Below are 22,972 nucleotides of genomic sequence, written 5' to 3' on the forward strand. Positions count from 1 at the left end.
CTGTGGTGGATACAATACGTGGACACGGTGAGACCACGTAGCGTTCGAAAAAAAGAGACCCCCAGCGTCCGGATGCTCTAATCATAGCATTACCGTTCCTGAAAGCACCTAGTCCCCTAATTCGGTTTTAGCGACTAATGATGAAACAATCATTGTGATTAACATGTATTTCGTAGCGGCATTACTTAGTGAGGTCACAATGGTGATAATTGATAGGGCAAATATGGTTTTCATGTCCCCAGGAATTTATTTTAGTTTTCAAAGGATGATCGTGAAAGTTAAGGAGGAACTAGTTGTAAGTGTTGTTTGGCATTGGGAGACACTTAGAATAGTATATGTCTTTATTTTATCCTTTGGTCGTACTATAAGAGAGAATACGAACGAGTAGCTTGACTTAGCTAAGTCTAGTGAGTGGATGTGATGCACATTTATCAAACCTAGCACTAAGTAGTTCACATGGAAGCCCTAATATCAATTGGAAGCTAAGCCATTTTTAAAGATGATTGAATTGGATAAAAATGGAGCCTTTATATGGCCACCGGATTTTTCCGGTGATGGCACCAGAGAGGATGTGTTAAGAGATCGGTAGGCTACTGTGCTCCAAACCTAATCTTCTAGTGGTCACCCGGAGACTAACACACAGAAGCTTAGGTTTAGTTCACAATGCACACAGAGCTCCCAGACGAAAAGATTAGGATGGCTAGGGGGAGGTGGAGGGAGGGAGGGAGGTGAAGCGTATAAAAAGAAAGTGAAGGAGAAGAATAGTATCTTGACGGGTACATACACAAAGAATATCATAATTCCATAACTTGAGGTAATGCCTACCTTGAGCTAGTGAGTTGGTCCTAAAAATGCTAATGGCTTTGAAGTTTTGCATATATCTACCTACCTAAATGGTACCAATATCGTCTCACGCGTCACCGTCAGCACGGATGACCTGACGTGTCTCCTTTTGTGTCTTGAGCAGGGACTCACGTAATGTTCGTTATATCCACTCTCGATGGTCGATGCTATTCCATTTTCATATAGATAGATAGGATAGTAACTTTTTATCATTCGCAAAAAAAAAGTAACTTTTTGTCATTCGGTTAATCAACTAATTGTGTGTTAGTTCATCCATTGATATTTTATCATTGTCATGGTATAACACAAGTGCAAAGTTAAATTATCACGATCACGATTTTGGTTTGACTGTCAAACACCTCGTGACTTTTTTGGTGCTTTGCAATGCACGAACAATCACCTAGTCATTAATAACAAACAGAAGACGAACATCAGGATTCAGATTCATCCCCTCTCAAAATCAATCAAGTTGAGCACAGATCTCATACAAAGGCGCAGCACCATACACGCTCTATCTGGATACTTTCTGAACAAATTTATGTGTCCTGTTCCTGTACAAGTGTTTGCATGCTATATATATATATATATATATATATATATATATATATATATATATATATATATATATATATATATATATATATATATATATATATATATATATATATATATATAACAATCTGACCTATATATTATTCAAAGAATAAGCTCAAAAGATCCACAAATCTGATCCAAGGAAACACCCTGCCACATGCCAGGAACCAACAATTTACAGTAGAGCCTTTTCCATCCACCTCTGAACTTCACATGATATATGCAAGAGATCATTATTCACAAGCTTCTGTCAACCAAACAAAAACATATCCCCAAGCACTTTGAGCAGAACAACTCTATACAGCCAGCAACAACCAGTCTACGATTACAGGGAGGATACACATCTCATCTCAGTATCTCCGGCCAACACCCAAAAACCACCAAAAGCTACTGTCACTCGTCTTTCATAGCCATCTCATGCCTTCTCTTCTGTGCAACCTCGACAAGCAGTTGAAAACATCTGAAAACATATGAGTGAGCAGGCCGGGCTTCGCATACCTGCAACGTGTCCGCCTGACCCTCGGGCTCTTGTTTCAGCGACGAATACACCATCCATGCATGGTCATCCTTCCGCGTCACGAGACCATCGCTCTTCTCGCCATACCTTGCCACCAGCAGTTGCGAGCATGCTGCCATCGCGGCTGAAAGCGGCATTACAACTGGGATCCTAGTGGAATTGCCGTCCGCAGCGATCGGGGGCTCCAAGTGTGCAACGTGAGAGCGCGCTGTGAGCACACTGGGATTAATGCTTGCCTCTGTGTGGAACGAAACGATTGGAACATCCTGAGGTAACGGGTACTGTTGCAGGAATTCTTTCCGCTTTTCGTAAGTCAGATCTTCTAGAGCCTGCAGATCACCCTGAAGACAAGGCAACGAATAGAGTCAAGAACATTGTCATTCAATAGGCAAGCTGGTTATTAGTGGCTGGAATGATCAAGGCAAATACCTTAAGGACCTTGGATACCAAGATCTCCATGATCTTACGTTACGCAGCCTGACGTAGTCACCAAGCTGCCCCTCCCGTAGGATATCTGAAGCAACCGGGCTTCCTCCGTATGGACTTTGGGCTAATGCTAAACCTGCGACCTTGTCTTTGAGTTGTGGCCAGTAGAGGGAGAGGGCTGCAGCCGCATCAACACCTCCCTTGCTGTGACCAAGAAGTAGCACACGTTTCCTTGATCCCAAGTATATTTCTTCTATGTATTCCTTTATCTCTCGTGCATTTTTACTCACCGAAGACTGCAAAGTGTTTCTTTTAATGTACTGCTTTGTGAAATTAAGTGTTCAGAGCAAAGTTCAGGTTAATGTATGGTAGTACCTCACTATGAATTTTGGCAATATGGCAAGCTAGACCCATCTTGGAGAAATATGCCTTTGTCTTGACAAAGTAAAGCGGTCCATGGTTACTAAACAGACCTATAAACAGCCAGAAATATAATGTTATCATAAAAAGTTGGAAACTGATAGCTCATAATAGGAGAGGTGGCTGACTAACCTGGAACCAACAAGTAAACCACTGAATCAGGTAGCTTGTGCTCATTTTTTTCTGGAGAGAAATGAAATGGTCTATATGAGATAAAGCTCATATTAAAGCTATCACTAAAAGCATGTTCAGATATCATCAGCATCGAGTTCGACTTTGGTACTTCTGATGACCTTACAGAGTCCAAAATCTCCAAGAATCTGGCTGTCCCATCCTCAGTTGTAGGTAAGCTTTGATCCCGCTGGAGCCAGCCAATATCATCTGCTGGGCCACGGACCGTTTTCCGAGCACGCTCAACAAGGCTGCACAAGATATCAGGGACATCTTAGGGGACGCTATTATATCCACTAGAGTTCGATTTACCACCAAATTTGATAAAAAATATAATTGCATCAGAATGGCATACAATTTCAACTCAACATACAGTTTTACTTTTTAGTATGGGAAAGATAGACCCACTGTGTATCAAATTCTAACAAAGGTGCTGCAGTGAGAGACACTGTGTGTCACATTCTAGCAGGATTTGCATGATAGGAGAAAAACATAAAGATGACAGAGCAATCTTGTACCCTTGGAACAGTGAAGCTCCATTCTGAAAAACATGTGAAGGCACCATTTGTCCTGTGTTTTCTTGAGAGGGGCTTCCACCACAATCTGCCTGACCAAGGGTTGAATTGGTGCTGGCAGGCTCTACTGAAGAAGTCTGAACAGAAAGCCTGCCTGAGGCCGATGCAGGTGGCAGTGTTCCTAATTCTTGACCCTCCTCAGATAGACCTGCATTAAGATGGTAAACATGACCTAGCAGTTAAAATGGAATTATCATAAGAGTTGACATCTCTTACACAATTGGCATGAGGGAATTATTTTCCCAAAGCAATTAAAAGAACTAACCCACATAACCAGGTACAGGGAGGCATTGGGTGAGGAATGAAACTGTCTGAGCAAGATGCAGCTTGGTTTAAACCTGGTAGGGAGAGGAATAGTTGTGAATCTTCAACCCTGTCGGCTGAGTAACTATCATCAACCTGGATTAATCAAACAACAGTTAAAGAAAAAAAATAAAGTAGCCAAAGAGACTATAAAGTACAGTTACAAATTTTTTGCCTATATTGTACCTTTACATACAAAATCATTCAATGAGAATTAGTTATGCTGTTCTTGTTACCTGATTATGTACATGTTTCAAGCATCAAATAAATCACTAATATAGTGGTGCGAGGTATTATAAGAATCATACCAACAAAGCCTTTAAAAATATACTTCCAAAATTTGGTATTCATAGGACAGCGGTGCCAAGGACAACTAGTAGACATAGTCCATGTACTAATGTCTACGTGATGCAATAATCGAGTATACTTGAGAAAAGGGGGTCATGGTTGATTGGTTCATCATAACATGACAGGAAAATGACTATGATATATAGTAAATACAAATCCGTGCAAGCCGAACAAAGTTATGGCAATTTAGTGCATATAGGATAACAAAAGGAAAAATTCAGAAAGTGCACACACCGCAGAAGATGTAGATGGCCCCCCCTGAGTTGGAGGCGATTCCCTCATGATTGGTGTGGTTATCCAGAGAAGAGAGATCTGCTAGCAATGCTCCCATTTGTCAGGATAACCAATGCGCAATGAACTAGGAATGAATCCCCTTAGTAAAGTAACAGGAAAATAAAGGAATGAATCCCCACAAGTAAAGTAGCAGGAAAATAAAGGTTAGAAGGCTATCTAGCAATGGCATATAGAACTGTGAAAGAGAGACAACTGAAGAGCAAGTCTGGAGGTCCTTTTAGAGCAAAGGAAGCACAACTGCACAAGTAACAAAAAGGAGGTTATTCTTATCATCAAGAAGGATAGGTATCAAAGCATCCCCAGACTCCAATCACCAAAGGGATAGACACTTCCAGCAGGTGCCTTGACATGACATCAGAAGGTAATTTCTTTTTTCTTCCCTCTTTCTTTTCCTGCATCTACAACTGCACATTTCATCACAACTTCCCTTCATTACTCATCCTCTTCCACCTCTACTTCCTCCTTCTCGTAGTCGGTGTCAGAACCTTCTTCGTCTCCAAAAGGATCCGCATCGTTGCTACCATCATCCTTGTCCTCGGAAAATTCATCAGGATAATCGAAAAGTGGATTGTCTTCGGCTGCATATTCGATGTTGAAAGAGCTTCAGCTAATCCAAGTAGCTATAGATCTCACTGATTAGTTAGAGAAAAATAATGATGGTATGATTACCATTTGAATCATCTGTGTCATACGGACAGTCTTCGTAGCATTCATCTTCTCCATCATCCACTTGTAACCTTATGTAACAAGACCACTCATTAAGAAGACACTCTTACATGAGCTGAATTGAATAAAACACATGTGATTCATATTTAGTTATTCACCTTGGATATGAAGCTGCTGACGTGGCCTCCATTGCATCATCCACCTCCTTGACAGTATAGATATCATAAACTTCAGAATCTGCTAAACAGGAAATTTAGGCTCGTCAAAACTAATGCTGGAGCTAAACTGCTCACCGTTACTACTTGGGCGCTAGTACTAATACTAGAGTTTGAAATCACTTTCTATTACAGATTTACAGTTAATAAAGAAAGCGCCAAGAACCCTTCATTCAGAGCATCTCAAGGCAAGAAGCTTCAATACCTTCTGATTGTGCCAATGAAATTATATCCGCCTCAATTTCCTCTGCAGTTGATGGCAAGTACTCCCGTATAAGCGGAAGAAAGTTGCATAGAACAGCACCCTCTTCGAAAGAGGTAATCCGGCCTGCAGGGAATATTTGTAAGGAAACACGCAACAATACAACTCCACATTCCAAATGACCTGATAAATTGTCAGAAATCAAGACTTGCGGTGGTTCTGCTGGATGCTTCTCATCATCGGGATCTACTTGGACAGCATCATAAAGATGGCATATTTCTCTCAGTGAGTCATCAGCATCATTCTTTTCTCCTTTTCGACTCTTCCATATTTGTGCAAAGCGAGCATTTCTTCCCATACCCTATACAGGGTCAATGAACAAAACCATGAATAAGAGTGAACGAAAAAGAATGCTATGGAATTTATAGAAGAACTAAAAATAAAATACTATCACACTTTTCTAGTCTCCGGATAATTAGGGAATAGCACTTCCCTCATGAAATCCTAATACACAATCTAACACTACAAGGCACATGCTATATCAAGTCCTGAAAACTAGCCATATTCTGTGATGGACCAAACCTGCACACTTGTAACAATCAAATACATCGCTTCTAAAGAACCTGACCACCACATTATTTAAAACATTAACACAAATAGTGTCCAGTGCCATCCATCAAAATACACAAGTGTACCCTACGATACGCGGATACTTCGCAAAACTCGCGTACCAGTGTCGGATGCCGTATCAGATACGGATACTCCGCGGATACGTCCGGATACGTATCCCGGACGTATCGGACAATTTAGCAATTTCCAAATAATAAAAATAAACCGGATACTCATGGGACATCTGTGGGACACCTATGCGATACCTTCAAACCCTAACACCACTCAATCGCTTCGTATTAAAGCTCTCTGTTCAGCTGCGCCCCCTCTCATCCCCATTCGCGCAGCCGCAGCTGCCTCACGCACGGCAGCCTGCTGCTCACCACCGCCCGGCCACCCACCGCCCGGAGCAGCGCCGCTCGTCACTCCCTTGCCGTCACCGCCACCAGGCCATTCGCGCAGCCGCAGCTGCCTCACGCACGGCAGCCTACTGCTCACCGCCTCCCGCCCACCCGCCGCCCGGAGCAGCGCCGCTCGTCACTCCCTTGTCGTCACCGCCGCCAAGCCATTCGCGCAGCCACAGGTGCCTCACGCACGGCAGCCTGCTGCTCACTGCCGCCCGGCCACCCACCGGCCGGAGCAGCGCCGCTCGTCACTCCCTTGCCGTCACCGCCGCCAGGCCACCCGCCCGTGCCTCCTCCTGCTCCTTCCCCTTCCGTGGTGAGTCCGACATTCCTCTGCTCCCTCCATGTCTAGTCCTTCCCTTCTCAAATCAATCTCCCCATGTGCTGATTCATCTGCTGTATGTTTATTTCCCCTCGTGTCAGATCAAATGGCGACTAGTACGAATGCTTCTACATCCTCTCATAGTGGTGAAAGTGAAGAATTTCCTGTTGCCAACAATCCTGCTATTGCAAATCGAGTCTTGGCTTCTGCTCGTGTGATTCCTGCAGACAATGATGACAAGAAGCCCCTGTGGAGGTATGTTCAGATTCTTGAGAAAACTGGAAAGGGTCAAGGGGGAGACGCAAAGATGAGATGTAGACTTTGTAACAAGGGTTTCCAAGGAAGTTACTCTAGAGTTAAAGCACATCTGTTAAAGATTTCTGGTTTTGGGGTTACATTTTGTCGAGTGGTGACTGTACATATTCTTGAACAACTGCAAGCTAAAATTTCTGCTGCAAATGTCGCTGCCGGCAGGAACCTTCCTAGAGATATTCCGCTTCCAACTAAGGGCAATGAGAAGATGAGGAAGAGGAGGGGTGTTTCGGCTATTGAGTGCAGCTTCAATCTAGAAGCCCGTAGCCAGCTTGATGAACTGATAGCTAGGATGTTCTACACAGCCAGGCCTGCCTTTTAATCTTGCACGTAACCCATATTTCAGGAGGGCTTTCATGTTTGCTGCCAATCATCCAATTGGAGGATATGTCCCTCCAAGCTACAACAAGCTGAGGACAACTCTTCTTGTGCAAGAGAAGACAAATGTTGAGAGATTGCTGCAGCCCATCAAGGCAACATGGAATTCTAAAGGTGTGAGTATTGTATCAGATGGATGGTCAGATGCTCAAAGGCGCCCACTCTTGAATTTCTTGGTTGTGACGGAAGATGGTCCAATGTTTCTTAAAGCATTCATCACTGAAGGAATATCCAAGACTAAGGAATATATTTCAGAGAAGATGCTAGCTGTAATTGATGAAGTTGGGGCACAAAATGTTGTGCAAGTGATCACTGATAATGCTGCCAATTGGTATCATTGTTGAGCAGAAGCACCCTCAGATTTTCTAGACCCCATGTGTCGTGGATACTCTGAACCTTGGCTTGAAGAACATATGTGCTCCTAGGGACATTGAGGATGAGCTTCATAATGAATTCCAATGGATCAGTGAGATCATTGGAGATGATAGCAGTATAAAGAATTTCATCATGAATCACTCCATGAGGCTATCCATGTTCAATGAGTATAGCAAGCTTAAGTTTCTTGCCATTGCCGAGACAAGATTTGCCTCTGTTGTTGTGATGATGAAGAGGTTTGTGGCTATAAAAGATGCTCTTTCAGTGATGGTAGTGAGTGAAAAGTGGACTGCCTACAGGGAGGATAATCCTGGTCCAGCCCAATTTGTGAAGGACAAGATTGTGAATGATGTGTGGTGGGATAAGGTGCGCTATTTCCTTAGTTTCACTGATCCTATCTATTCTATGGTGCGGGCAGCTGATACTGACAAGCCATGCCTCCACTTGATATATGAAATGTGGGACACAATGATAGAGAAGGTGAAGAATGTGATATATCGTTATGAAGGGAAAGAGCCACATGAAGAATCCACCTTTTACTCAGCTGTGCAAGACATCTTGGTGAGCCGTTGGACAAAAAGCAATACCCCCTTGCACTGCTTGGCACACTCACTAAATCCCAAGTACTATACTGAGGAATGGATCAATGAGGTTCCAAACCGACAAGCCCCCCACAATGATGAGGAGATTTCAGAAATGAGAAATGCTTGTTTCAGGAGGAAGGAGGAATTTTTCTGGTGAGGACTTAAAAAGGGTCAAGCAACAATATGCTAATTTCTCTTTGTTTGGACCTGGATTCAATTCATTTGATTCACTTGAGGATAGAACATATATGGATCCAAAGCAATGGTGGGGAATTCATGGGCATTCTGCTCCATAACTGAAGAAGTTGGCATTTAGATTACTTGGCCAGCCAACATCATCTTCTTGTGCTGAGAGAAATTGGAGTACCTATGGGCTGATTCATAGTTCCTTGAGAAACAGGTTCTAGTTTGACCTTTTATTGCTGTTTTTTTAAATCTCAATTGTTTGACACATGTAGTTCGATTCCTAATTGCAAACTTGCAATTGACTTTGTAGGCTCAATCCTGCACGTGCTGAGGATCTAGTTTTCACACACCAGAACTTGTGTCTTCTTTCTAGAAAAAATGAGGAATACAACCATGGTCCATCAACAATGTGGGATATTGGAGCTGATACGTTTGAAGCTGATTTTTAGGGCGGTGCTAATTTCCTTGAGCATGCTGATCTGTCACTTGATGAGCCAGACCTTGAAAGAGTTCTTGAAGATCTTGGGGCACTGGTCTGACTGAAGATGTTGGATCAAGTGACTGAAAGACTTCTTGATGATTGCCAATTTGTCATGGCCAGCTGCCATCCATGCATCATCACTTTATCAATTATTGTTTTATCATTTCATCATGTAGTTATGTGTGTATGTTTAACCTAAGTTTGAATAATGGCTTGATGGCATGAACGTTATGCCCTGAACAATATTATGTTATGTAATATTTATGGTCTGTGCGCTAATTTCTAATTTCGGTGGATTTATTTTTTATTTTTTTATATATATTGCCGTATCCCCGTATCTGTATTTTGGAAAAAACGACGTATCGGAGTATCGGAGTATCGCGTACCGGTATCTGTATCCATGTATCCGTGCATCATAGAGTGTACCCAGGCCTCCAGGTTTGGTAATGTAGAGCATGCAAGATTTAATTTAGCATGTATCCTTTTACTAGCTAAATCTGTATATCTAGCTTTCCATGTGCTTGTGGCAAGGGAATATTCCCAGAGTCTTAATTCCCAACCAATAACCTTATTTGGGAATTGGGATGCAACACTGTTAGCAGCTTCCCCTCACATCTCTCCACTCCTAACTCTACTAGCTAGCTAGGGCATAAGCCACTAGGGCCTAAGCCCCTTTGGAGTGGTGCTCTAGCTCAAGTGAACTGAGCTCTTGCTCCTTGTGCGGTGTGTGGAGTGAGCGCACCCCTCCCCCTCTTATATAGGGTAGGCCAGGGCGGTTGCAGGGGAATATTCCCCGACGCACCCCCGCCCCGCCAGCCTCTCCATTCAATGCACCGACCAGCGCAGAATGGGCCGAGGCGGCAGGGGGAGGCGCGCCCGCGCCCCTAGCGCGCCCACGCCTAGGGTGGCCCTGCCCGCCTCCTCCTTCGTCTGGTTGCTCTCTAGCCGGGCCTGGGCCTGGGCCTTGGTGCTATGGTGAGCTGCACTGGTTTTGGTCATTTCTTAGGCTTCTTTGTATTCTTTCCTTTGCTTTGCTTGAACCAAAAATGAAGAATGAGTTTTTCTTTATATTTCACTTCTCTTTTGGCCCAACTTGGTATGTTTTCATATTTCTCCCTACAAAACAAGTGAAACACCAAAACTCGTGGAATTGATTAGTTATAAGCCCTATCCACTAAGTTTGGTGTGGTTTTTATATAGAAGTTGGCGGTTAAAAGTATGCAAGAAGGACCGCCAACAGTCATTGTCGATCCGCTTCCTCTGGTAGCGAGGGAGCGCTCGACGAACAACCAACGAAGGTGATCTTCCCGGTGCTTCCGTGATTGGATCGACCGGCATGGTCGGCGTGGAAACGATCTGTGCTGGCTCGATGATCTCCCCGTCACCATTGGCGTTGATGACCCATGAGATCGATCCGATCATGAAGATCTGACCGGGCATAGGGAGAAAGAAGAGCTAGGAAAACGTACCATCTGGTTCACCATGGAACAGCACGCACACCCCTACCTGACGCGCCAACTATCGACAAAAGATGCTCGGCAGTCCATCGAGGGGGCTACCCACGATGGTAGATTGTTCAGTAGAGGTGCGCTTGACTAAGAACAAGATGGCAACAGAGACACAAGAGTTAGACAGGTTCGGGCCGCCGGCACGACGTAATGCCCTACTCCTGTGGTTTGTTGTTCTGTATTGGCTATCGTATGATGATGTTGTGTTTTGAGGGGGTCCCCTACCCGCCTTCTATAGTCGGGGGGTAGGGTTACAAGTCGGTTAGATCTAGAAAATAACCGGCAAGCAATAACAGATTACAAAGATCACGGGATCCTAACATATCTAATAGATCACATTGTATCTTTAGGACATGCTTTCGGAGTCCCGTAAGTCTTGCCGAGCAGCATCGTGCCCCACAAGGCATCATCTTGCGGGCTGGGCCGTCCCTGGAGACGCAGCCCATGTCCCTTGCCGTGAGTATCTGGGGTCATACCTCCCACACTATGTTATACCTTTGCCTTCACTATGTCTTTCATCTTCTCCAAGTCAAGCATCAATTGCTTATCACTCTTGAGCTTGTCGAGCATCTGCACACTCATGACCATTGCCATCCTCCGCTACTATGGCCTCATGTAGCTCAACACTTGCTTGTGGACTAAGCCTAACCTTTCATCTCACATGAAACATATTATCAGTGGCGGAGCTGGACTGGCCCAACGCCTAGGGCCACTCCATGGACTTATTTTGGTAGATTAATTGGGCCTCTTTGGAACAGTGTGCTACAGTGTAGAGAAAATGGTGAAGGGTCGAGATGGCGACTAGAGGGGGGGGGGGGTGAATAGTCTTTTCTAAAACTTAATCGCGTTGGCTAACCGATACAGATGCGGAATTAAAACTATCGGTCTAGCCAAGACTATACCCCACTATATATGTTCACTAGCACCTTGCAAATATAACAATTATGCAACAAAGGTGCCGGGCTAGCTAGAGCTCTCCTAAACAATTCTAAGAGCAAGGTTACACAAACCTATGCCACTAGTATTTTAAGCAACAAGAGAGCTCCTACACATGCTAGTAAGCAAAAGCACAAAGCTAACGATGCTCACTAGCAATGCTCAATAACAAGGCAACCAATGCCTAATTAGAGAGCGCAAATACTTAGCTACACAAACTAAGCAATGTGACTAACAAGGTTACTAAAACCAAATTAGCCACACAAGGGAGCTACTTCTATGCTACACAAGCAAGAAGGTAATTAGCAAGCTACACAAGCTATCTAATTACAAGAGCAACTACACAAGCTTAATATGTATAAAAGTAATAGCAAGCTTGTGTAATGGGGATGCAAACCAACGGGAAGAACAAGGTTGACACGATGATTTTTCTCCCGAGGTTCATGTGTTTGCCAACACGCTAGTCCCTGTTGTGTCGACCGCTCACTTGGTGGTTCGGCGACTAATTAGCATCACCCGCTAAGCCCGCACGTCGGGCACCGCAAGAACCTACCCCTTGAGTGAGGGTAGCTCAATGACACGCTTTACTAGAGTTGCTCTTCGCGGCTCCCGCGGGGCGAGCACAATGCCCCTCACAAGCACTTCTCCGGAGCGCCGCACAAGCTTCTTGCGCGCTTCGACGGAGACTACCACCAAGCCGTCTAGGAGGTGGCAACCTCCAAGAGTAACAAGCACCACCGGCTTGCAACTCGATCACCTAGTGCCACTCGATGCAACCTCACGATGCAATCGCACTAGAATCGCTTACTCACATAATCGAATGATCACTATCAAGTATATGTGTGATGGAGGGCTCCCAAGCACTCACAAGCATGGACACTAAGTCCCTTGAGGTGCTCAGCACCAGCCATGGCCGAAGGCCACTTCTATTTATAGCCCCAAGGGCTAAACTAGCCGTTACCCCTTCACTGGGCAACGGTCGGGCCGACCGGACGCTCCGGTCATGTTGACCGGACACTGGACCTCAGCGTCCGGTCGCTCGCAGACGACCACGTGTCCCGATTCCAATAGTCACTTGACCTGACCGGACGTAGCAGCTTCAACTGACCGGACGCTGGACCCTCAGCGTTCGGTCGTTTCCAGTAAGGTACCGACCTCGACCGGACGCGTCCGGTCACACTTGATCGAACGCAGCCAGCGTCCGGTCACACTCCAGCTTCTGTGTCATCGTACGTCAGCCTGACCGGACGCTGCCAGCCAGCGTCCGGTGCTTTCAGACCCAGCGTCCGGTCAGTTGACCGACGCCAGCGTCTTCGCGACCAACTCGTTTTCACTTCTAACTTCTTCACCCTTGCTCCAATGTGCTATCCACAAGAATTTGCATCCGGCGCAATAGAAAATAGGCATTTCATTTTCCCGAAAGCGCCGAATCCCGCCGAGCTTGCGAGGCGGGAGGGAGAGAGGGACCCAAACCCATCTCAACCCTGCAAACAACACCTTCTTTGTAAATGTGCCAACACCACCAAGTGTACACCACCATGTGTATGTGTGTTAGCTTTTCACAATCATTTCCCAAAGGATGTTAGCCACTCAACTTGCCACGCCACTCGATCCTAGCGACAATGCAAAGTTAGATCACTCGAGTGGCACTAGATGACCGATATGCAAACAAGTTTGCTCCTCTTGATAGTACGGCCATCTATCCTAAACCCGGTCATAAACTTCTCTACACACCTATGACCGGTGAAATGAAATGCCCTAGGTTATACCTTTGCCTTGCGCATTCCATTCCATTTTCTCCAATGTCGATGCAACACATGCACCAACACGATCAACAATGATATGATCCACTTCATATCATCACATGATCATATTGGTTCATCGATCTTGACTCTACTTGCTCTTCACCATTGCCATCGTCCATCGGCGCCAAGTCTTGCTCAAGCTTCACCGCCACGCGGTCCATCACTCCAAAGCCTTCGACTTGCCCTTCACGCTTGCAACCGGTCCATCAAGCCAAGTCTTGTCTTGATCTTCTCCACCTTGATCACATGACTCAATGTCATGTCTCATATGCATTTAAGCTCCTTCATCATCACATGTGTGAGCTTTGCAACATTTCCAAGCCATTTTCACCTTTATGGCATATGTTGCTCACACACATGTACCTGTGGACTAATCACCTGTGTATCTCACATAAACACAATTAGTCCACCTAAGTTGTCACTCAATTACCAAAACCAACAAGGACCTTTCAAATGGGCCAACGCCTAGGGCCGTGGCCATAGTGGCCCTAGGCTTATATCCGCCCCACTAATGTTGTGACTCAATTACCAAAACCCAAACGGGTCTTCACCATCATTTTTTTTGCAAAATTGTTAATTCCTATTTTATATTTAAAAGTTATAACTAATTCATTTTAAATTAGGAAAATATGAAACTTGTACCAAAAAAAATCCTAAAAACGCTCTCTACACGATGTTGATATGTTTGAGTGCACTTGACTCTTATGGACTTGTCATTCTTTGATTCTTTGTAGTTTCTTCGTAGTATCTCGAATGCTATTGTACCGTTCGACCTGGCGAAAACCCTAAAGAAGTTCTCTGAGGACCATAGTGACAGAGAGTATGTGCGAGACTTGTACGACGACTTGCTATGTTACAGGTGTCATGGCTTCACCTCTCCTTCGAATCCTGTTTAGACATCGCTATTAGAAACGCTAGTGCTTTAATTCCTGATATATGCATGCTATTAATTACACGTGATTGAGCTCATCCTAATATATGCATGCTATTGGTTGCATGTGATTGAGCTCATGCCTTGTTTGAGACATATTTCCTGGCATACCGCTTACAACATACCCGCTTGCACATCGATACTATTACTACACATACCTTATGAGTCTGTATGGGAACACCTGGTCCCCTCCTCTCCTTGCCTGTGTAATAGCCAAGGGCATGTTAGTCTTTTACCAGTGGCCCCACATAATATTTCATAGTACAACGTGTCCAAACTCACGGTAGTATCAGCTTGGGAACAGAAAATTCAGAAGATGCCAGATAAATTAAGATAAGTTTGGGTGCTCAATAAGAAAAGAACAAGACTCATAGAAAAACGGTACTCCTAGCACTCGGACGTCCGGTGTCTGGACGCGTCCGGACACACCTCCAAAAAACAGCACCCGCGTACAGAACAACGCTAGCATACGTGCGCGCGTCCCCATCTGCGGCCTATTTCCTCCACACCCCCGTCCCGCCACTACACTGCCATCTCAGGCACAATCCCTCTGCAAGCCCCCACCATGCCCCTCCGCAGGCCCCTGCCGTGCCGTGCAGCATCACGCCCGTTTGCGTTGCACGTGGGCCCCACGCCGCCGGAGCGACAAGAGAGGAAGGGCGCGCAGCGCCTCCAATTCGGAAAGACCCAACCACGACGTCGTATGGATGCCCTACCGACTTCGGGAGAGACGATGCAACACAAGGTGGGGAGGAGAGATGCAACACCTGATATACTTTTGAAACATCCAAATATAATAGTTACAACATACGTTTGAAGGCAATTGAAACATGCTTCTGAAACACTTGAAAAAACACCCAAAACACACTTGAAAACCATTGCAACCATACACAACATCCAAATAAACACACATGCAACTTATGTGTGAAACATATGCAATATCCAGATAAACACACTTGCAACATGCGTTCGGAAAACACAGATGAAACATACCTCTGAAACATCTGAAACACTCGAAACATATGCTTGCAACATGCCTCTGAAACAATTGCAGCATCCCCGATCTACTTTTGCAACATCCATATGAAACAAATGCAACATAAATCTAAAATGCCTGAAACACTTGAAACATACATATACAACATAGGGGAGGGGAAAGCAGGGGAGGGGAAAGCTGCGCCGGTCGATTCTAGCTGCCGGGGGTCGGTGGTAGCGGCCAGAGGCGGCTGCTCCGGAGCCTAGCCATCGCCGGTGGTGGCGAGGAGGATCACCGCGACGTCGGTCTCAACTCCGTGGTGCTTGCCGTGATACCGATGGTAGTGCTTGACGTGGGCTGGAGAACTGCGCGTTCTGCCTCGCGGAGCTCGAGCCCAGGGAGAGGCCCGCGTGCTACCGCGGTGCGGCCACCGCTTCTACGTCGAGTGCCGAGGTGGGGAAGGAGGCTGCCAGGTGGGGAGGAGGACATCAGGGTGGGGGAGCGCGCCGTCGTCGGCTAGAGAGGAGGCCATGGCCGCACGTCGGGGTAGCGCGTGGGGTGCGAGCCGCGGAAGGGAGGAGGAAGCGAGGGACTAAGGGCCTATTTGCTTGAGACCCTAGCAAAGCTGCATGGTCCAGGCAACATATCCAGGCCATCGATTGTGTCTGCCTAGGGTTCAGATTGCTGCCTGGCTACAGTTGCCTTGCTCCAGCCACCATCCAAACAAGCCCTAGGTGCGTGGGTGCGGGAGTGAGCGAGGAGACGAGTTGAGTAGTGGTGGCCGCACATTGATGCTGGCCCGATCATCAGGCAGGCCCAGAACAGCGCGTTCGGCGTGGACACACCCGCACGACGCTCTCACAGAAGCGTTATCGATAGAAAAACGATGTTTGGTCAGGTCCCAGCCGGGCCCGGCCCAGACTAGCCCAGTATCCATGAAAACGGAAGGCAACAACGCGTATCTCTTCTTCACTTCTTTGCGTCCCATCGCGCACTCGACTCCCCTTCGGGACTCGAATCCATAAGAAACAAATACAACATAAATCTGAAACGTCTAAAACACTTGAAAACATACATATGCAACATAGTGTAGAGGAAGGCTGCGTCGGTCAGTTCCAGCTGCCGAGGGTCAGCGACAACGGCTAGAGGCAGCTGCTCTGGAGCCCACCGCGACTCTGCGGTGCTCGGCGCGACACCGGTGGTATTGGTCGACGTGGGCGTGGGGAACGGCGAGGACTGCATGGTCTGCCTTGCGGAGCTCGAGCCCAGGGAGAAGGCCCGCGCGCTGCTGCGGTGCGGCCACCGCTTCTACGTCGAGTGCCGGGGTGGGGAAGGAGGCCACCGGGTGGGAAGGAGGACGTCGGGGTTGGGGAGCACATCGGCAGCGGCTAGGGAGGTGGCCATGGCCGCGCGTTGGGGTAGCGCCCGGGGCACGAGCCGTGAAATGGAGGAGGAAGCGTGAGACTGGGTGCGTGGGTGCTGGAGTGAGCGAGTGAGGCCAGTTAGGTAGTGGTGGCCGCACGTTGATGTTGGACCGTCACGCAGGCCCAGAACAGTGCGTCCGACGTGGACACGCCGGACGGACGCCTCCTTATATAAAAAAAGAAGCATTATCGATAGTGTTTGGTCAGGTCCCGGCCGGGCCCGGCCCAGACAAGTCCAATATCCACGGAAACGGAAGGCAACAACACAACACAAGGTATTTCTTCTCCACTTCTTCGCGTCCCATGGCGCACTCGACTCCCGAAGGGGACTCGAATCCAAATCGAAATTATTCGCGGGGAGCCCGCGCTGGTTTGGAGTTGGATAACCTCACGAAGAAGAGAAGACTCCAGATCCGAACCAAACAGCGAGGGGGGAGAGGAGCAGGACAGAAGAGAGACCGGGGGAGAGAGAACCGACAGGAAGAGACGGTCAGTCTGATTTCTCGTCCCTTTGTCCTTGCATCTCTCCTGCGAGATAGAGAGAAGCATCGTCCGCCATGGGGCTGCTGGATCTGATGCGCCTCATGCCCATGAAGCGCCAGCGGGACCAGCAGCGCCGCCGCCGGCAAGCCCAGGGCCAAACCCGTGGTAAGCACTCTCCACTTGATTAGCTTCCTCCCCCACCTGCAGTCCTGCACAGCTTGTTGATCTTTAGTCTCGTGCTTAGTAATTAGTGGATACAAATGTTGTGTCTTTTTCGCGGTCCATCTCCCTTTTGTTTCGATTTTGATACAGAAAAACCATGTTTTTATTGGGTGCAAAGAGAATCAGGTTAGCAGGGAAGCTAATTTCTTCTTTTTTTATGCCAAAAAAAAAAACTGGTAACAGTAAATCCTAATCTAGAGGCCAGAAGGCATTTTCAAGACTTTTTATCACCTCGATGTAATGTTCTTGAAAATTATTAAAATCTCCCTTTATCGAAAAAAAGAAGAAACTTATAAGGCAGGAGATCAGAGGTGTTTTATCCAAGAGTATATGATCGCAATGGGCTGGTGGCCTCCACCTTCTTCTTCTCTCTTGAACTAGATTTAGGGCCTGTTTTGATACATGGGCTAATTGCCAGCTAGCTAAAAATTAGCCAAAATTAACTCTTGTGCATCCAAATAGGAGGGCTAAGAGCATCTCCAAGAGTTTCCTACTTTTTTCTCCTAAAAACTTGTAGTTTGGCAACTCCTAAAAAGATTTGGGGAGGAAAAAAGAAGGTCATCTCCAAGAGTTTCTAATAAATGGCATCTAAAAAATCAAATTTGAGGCCCACATGAATTATGTTGCGGCTTTTTTTATTTTCCATCACGGGAAACTACAGGGCATGCCGAACCCTGAGACCGCGAGCTCCCTGCAATTGAAAGCGTTCTCCATGGCATGTGATCACCATCATGGTGGCAGCGTAATACGTAGTGCAATGCATGGCAGACATGGATCGTGGGCAAGTGGCTGTCACCGCGGGAGCAGTGCTGGGCGCCGTCGGGCACGCACTTCCACTAGATCGGGGTGCCGCCCATCATCATCGGCTTCCGCCGGGACTGCACCTTCCTGTAGGTCGCGTGCCGCCGGAACGGCCGCCCGCACTCCAGCTACGAGCGGTGGGTGACCCCGGCGCCGTGCATCTTCTCTGCCGCGCCCAGGAGATGCCTCATGAGCGCTCGCGTCTCGGCCTTGGAGAAGGACCGCGTGATGAGCAGGCTACGGAGGGTGCGGGTGCCGACCAGCGGCTCCGTGACGACGAACAGGTCCCCGGTCGTCTCGTCCGCTGCGACGCTCTTGAGCTGCAGGATGGAGGCGGCTACGGACGGCCATGGCCCAGGCAGCGGCTGCGGCAGAATATGGCGCGAAGAACTGCCCTCGACGCGAAGAAGGACGCCACGCGGGGAAACTGGATCCGCGCGAGGCTGTGGCGCGTAAAGTTACGCAGACGAGGGTTTTTTTTTTCCAACTCCTAAAATATTAGGATATTGTATTAGGAGTTGTTGGATATGGATTTTTTATGGATCTTTCTAAAAACTTAGGATTAGGAGGAGGTTTAGGGAACTCTTGGAGATGCTCTAATAGGTGAGCTAATTTTTTAGCAAAAGTCTTCAACTAGTCGTTACCCAGCTAGCTAGCCAACCGTAGCTAATTTGGGCTATTTTTTAGCCCCAACTAGTAACTAGCCATGTGTATCCAAACAGGCCCTTATGTACTTTGGAACAGACTGCTCTGCTATCCAAAAGAAAATGAAAATAAGCATGCTGAACTGAGTATCCCCTCTAAAATGTAAAACAAGTTAATTTTCCTTACAAATTGTTAGGGTCGTTGAACAAAAATTGGCAAACAGAAAAATGGATTGCTTGGTGTGCTTGAGCTTGCTTTTTCGTCCCTTAAACGTAGTTAACCATGCATAATGCACTGCAGGTGGATCCATCGCTTCACGGCCTAAAAGAAAGGGCTCACCCTGCCAACTAGATGACGATTCTCAGGGTGCTGACCTAGAGATACATTCAGGACCAAGCCTTCCAGAGGTATGGCATAAAAATGCTGATGGTGGGAGGGCTTAGTACAAGTTAAATACCACGACAACTGCTTGGATTGCACAAATTATGAAGCGCAGCTAGCTAGATAAAACATAGAAACGGATACCTTAATGCTGTAACCCTCTATTTTAGCACTGATGCACTGGAAGCTTCTCTCTTTCCGTATTATTGCATAATTAACTTTCCATTACAAGTTGTCTCCATATAATGTTTGCTGCTAAGCATAATAATCATCTTCGGGTCTCCAATGCATAAAGCTGTTTCTGACTGGGAGGTTCTCAGGTTATCATTCGGTGACTAGACTTGCCATTACTCTTCATATTGTCTGTAACTAGCTTAGATTTGAGAATCTCAAAAAATGGTTCTTTTCTAAGAAACACAACATATTATCTCCACTAGACCATTGCAGGCTGTATATAGTAATCTGGGAGCTGCCTAAACTTGCAGTATGGTATTCTTTGATCATCTCTGCACCCTGAGGTTTATGTCAACGTACTCTATACTGTACCTGCCAAATTATTTGATTTTATTTTGTCATTACCTAGGCTTTCTGGCTGTTTAAATATTAAGATGTCCCTATTGGTACCCTAAGCAAAGTGCATGTTCATTTCTATTCCTTTGCTGCCATCTATTTAACATGCTATTATAAGATTAATCATCATTCTGTCCATCTTATTTGGCACGAAGGTGTGGGTGTACGCCTAGACCACCCAAGTTCAAGGCCTCATCAAGGCGAATTTGGGTTCCTATTGCTTCTTCATTAGAAAGTCACCTAGCTTCTCCTTGGTTGGTTTAGTTATTTTATCTTATTTGGCATTAAACATTGAACATTTCATTCCTGATTTGGGCAAGAGTATATTTTTCTTGTAAAAGTCATCAAGTAAGGAGTAGTCAGGCACATAGCACTGGACCTGGGTGGGTTACAATACTACAATAGTATTCCGGTCATTACTCATACTTTTTCCTTCCATGTAAGTCAACCATTTGCCTTTACAATTTCAATGTTGAACTTCTCTCCCATGCTTGTCCATGTAGGACATGTGGCATCATATACATTCCCTGATGCCAATGCGAGACGCTGCCCGAGCTGCCTGTGTCTCTCGTTCCTTTCTACATTCCTGGAGATGCCATCCCAACCTCAGTTTCAGCAAGAACACATTAGGCTTGAATAAAAATGCATGTCAAGAGGACAAATCCGCTCAAGTTTTCTATATTAAAGTTGACCACATTCTGCGAAAGCACTTAGGCGGTGTGAAGAAACTCAAGATCCAGATTGATTCAGATTATAGTGCAAAGGACTCTTGTTATCTCAACAATTGGCTTCAGACTGCTGTTACACCAGGGATTGAAGAGCTCACACTTATACTAATCCCACATGATGCAAAGTACAATTTCCCATGCTCAATTTTGTCAAATGGGAGTGGGGACTCAATCCAACACCTTCACCTTGGCAACTGTTCCTTTCATCCAACAGTCACATTTGGTGGCTTAAGATGTCTCACAAGATTGCATCTTTGTTATGTGTGCATTACGGGGGACGAGTTAGGGTTCCTTCTTTCCCATTCTCTTGCTTTGGAGCGGTTGGAACTCAAATGCTGCAATAAGATAGTTCGCCTGAAGGTACCTCACCTACTGCAGCGGCTCAGCTACCTGGTGGTGACCGGGTGCATCAAGCTGCAATTGATAGACAATGAAGCACTGAACGTTTCCAGTTTTGCATTTGGAGGAGAAAACACAATACATCTATCACTTGGAGAAACTTCGCAAATCAAGAGCCTAAGTATGAACCGCCCTGGTTCAGTTTTTTATGCTCGTGCTGAGCTTCCATCCAGCATGCCAAATCTCGAAGCTCTTACCATATATTCACAGGAAGAGGTATGAGAACTTTATCTTACTGCTGACTAGTGATTGGCATATCTTATGATACTACACCAAGTCTATGGCTTAATATACATATAAAAAAAATACAAGCCTATGGTTTTCTTATAGAAAAACGAGTTTATGGCTTGGGGCATAACTATTCTGACCTATTTATGCAGATGGCCCATGCACCAATGCTGCGTAGCAAATTCATCCACCTCAGGCACTTGAGCATGGTTCTTACTGGAGCACTCCTTTACCCGATCTTTGATTATTTGTCCTTGGCTTCCTTTTTAGATGCTGCTCCTTCCCTGGAGACTTTCGACTTGGATGTGAGTTGCCATTCATACTGTTATGATATTATTATAGTTGTGGTTGAACATGACTTAAATTTGTCCTTCTGAATCGTAGTTATGGCAGCGATACATGGAGAATGCTTCGGTTTTTGCAGATCCTGCAGATCTGAGGCAGATGCGAGAACTGCAGCATCACAACCTTAGGAGTTTGAGGATCACAGGATTTAGCTCAGTGAAGAGCTTGGTTGAGCTGACATGCAATATTCTTGAGAGTATAACGTCACTTGAGCGTTTGACATTGGAGTCCACTCAGAGCGTTCTCAGGTGTTCTGACCGTGACAATAAATCTGGCAAATGCTTCCCACTTGATAGCGATGTTCTCACGGAAGGTTACAGGGGAGTCTTGGCTATCAGAAGGTATATTGAACCTAGGGTCCCCTCCACAGTGAAGCTGCAAGTTTTAGAGCCTTGCAGCTGCCATGCTGCTGTACTTTAGATGTCATGTTTATCTTGGCTGTTCAATGTTTAATCATGTTGCTGCTGCTGCTGCTGCTTCTCATTTATGTAGGTGTTTACATGGGTCATGCTTTCTAGAATTATCTGAAATTGTTCATTATCTTGTTGTACTTGTGTTGCTTCCTAAGATTTTAATACCTCCTGGTTCATTCCCAATGTTTAACTTTGAAATATTACAGAGGATGTGCTATAGTTATTATGCCCATATTTGGATAGCATTCATTTTTTATTACTCTGTCGTGCAAGTGTGCATCTTCACTAATTTGTTTTTTAGTTGGACAGCATTCATGGTTAGACAGTAGTCGTGTGTTGGTAGTTTGTCATGTATTCCATTTTAACTAGTGTCTAGCATCATGACAAAAGCGGTGTTTACGCCAAAATTTGGAAAGAGGAGACTCGGGAGTTCGAGGCTTCCAAAAGTTGCATCATTGAGGAATCGATCAGTGAAGAATCGGTATCAACTGATTTTGAGGATGGGTTGGAATCGACTATTTTTGTGGATGGCGTTAGTAGATAACGTCGGCATATTGCATTTTGGACGACATCTGCCGGTGTTTCGAACCGCCGACTACTGAATTTTTAGTGATTGAGCGTCAAGGCTTGGATGGTGCGCAAGAGGACATGATGATGTATACTGGTTCGGGCAGAATGTCCCTACATCCAGTGTCGAGCTACTCGTGTTACTTGCACTGGGTTTGCAGTAGGGGTTATAAACGGACGAGAGAGGAACCGGGGTCCCAAGTCTTTGTGATGAGAAGCTCGTGAGCTTGGTCTCGTGAGGGTGCGTGTGTGTTCAGAGAGTCAAGGGGAAGGGCCTAGGTTACACTGAGAGGAAAAGAAGAGAGAAAAACATGCTGAAGGGGTCATCCCTCGTCTTCCTCCTCTGGTGGGGCTTGACGACCCCGTTAGCGCTGTAGATGGTGAG

The 22,972-nt window shown here is 46.0% G+C and overlaps 2 protein-coding genes and 2 pseudogenes across 2 annotated transcripts; 2 read left to right on the plus strand and 2 right to left on the minus strand.

The window, feature by feature from the left end:
• Window positions 1-1,571: 1,571 nt before the first annotated feature.
• LOC136473322 (uncharacterized) lies at window positions 1,572-4,749 on the minus strand (annotated as a pseudogene).
• A 174-nt stretch (window positions 4,750-4,923) lies between these two features.
• LOC136469753 (RNA-directed DNA methylation 4-like) lies at window positions 4,924-6,183 on the minus strand. The gene is made up of 6 exons (XM_066467825.1): window positions 6,157-6,183; window positions 5,790-5,935; window positions 5,578-5,699; window positions 5,316-5,394; window positions 5,161-5,228; window positions 4,924-5,069 (listed from the first exon to the last, which is right to left on the minus strand). The coding sequence occupies exons 1-6, from the start codon at window positions 6,181-6,183 to the stop codon at window positions 4,924-4,926; spliced, it is 588 nt and encodes a 195-aa protein (XP_066323922.1).
• Window positions 6,184-7,005: 822 nt separating this feature from the next.
• LOC136469754 (uncharacterized) lies at window positions 7,006-9,283 on the plus strand (annotated as a pseudogene).
• Window positions 9,284-17,025: 7,742 nt separating this feature from the next.
• On the plus strand, window positions 17,026-22,252 carry LOC136473323 (uncharacterized). Its single transcript, XM_066470987.1, has 5 exons — window positions 17,026-17,453; window positions 19,257-19,363; window positions 20,411-21,250; window positions 21,415-21,567; window positions 21,647-22,252. The coding sequence occupies exons 1-5, from the start codon at window positions 17,363-17,365 to the stop codon at window positions 22,025-22,027; spliced, it is 1,572 nt and encodes a 523-aa protein (XP_066327084.1). The 5' UTR covers window positions 17,026-17,362; the 3' UTR covers window positions 22,028-22,252.
• Window positions 22,253-22,972: the final 720 nt, after the last annotated feature.

The sequence above is a fragment of the Miscanthus floridulus genome, chromosome 8 (assembly GCF_019320115.1).
Source record: "Miscanthus floridulus cultivar M001 chromosome 8, ASM1932011v1, whole genome shotgun sequence".
Lineage (NCBI taxonomy): Eukaryota > Viridiplantae > Streptophyta > Magnoliopsida > Poales > Poaceae > Miscanthus > Miscanthus floridulus.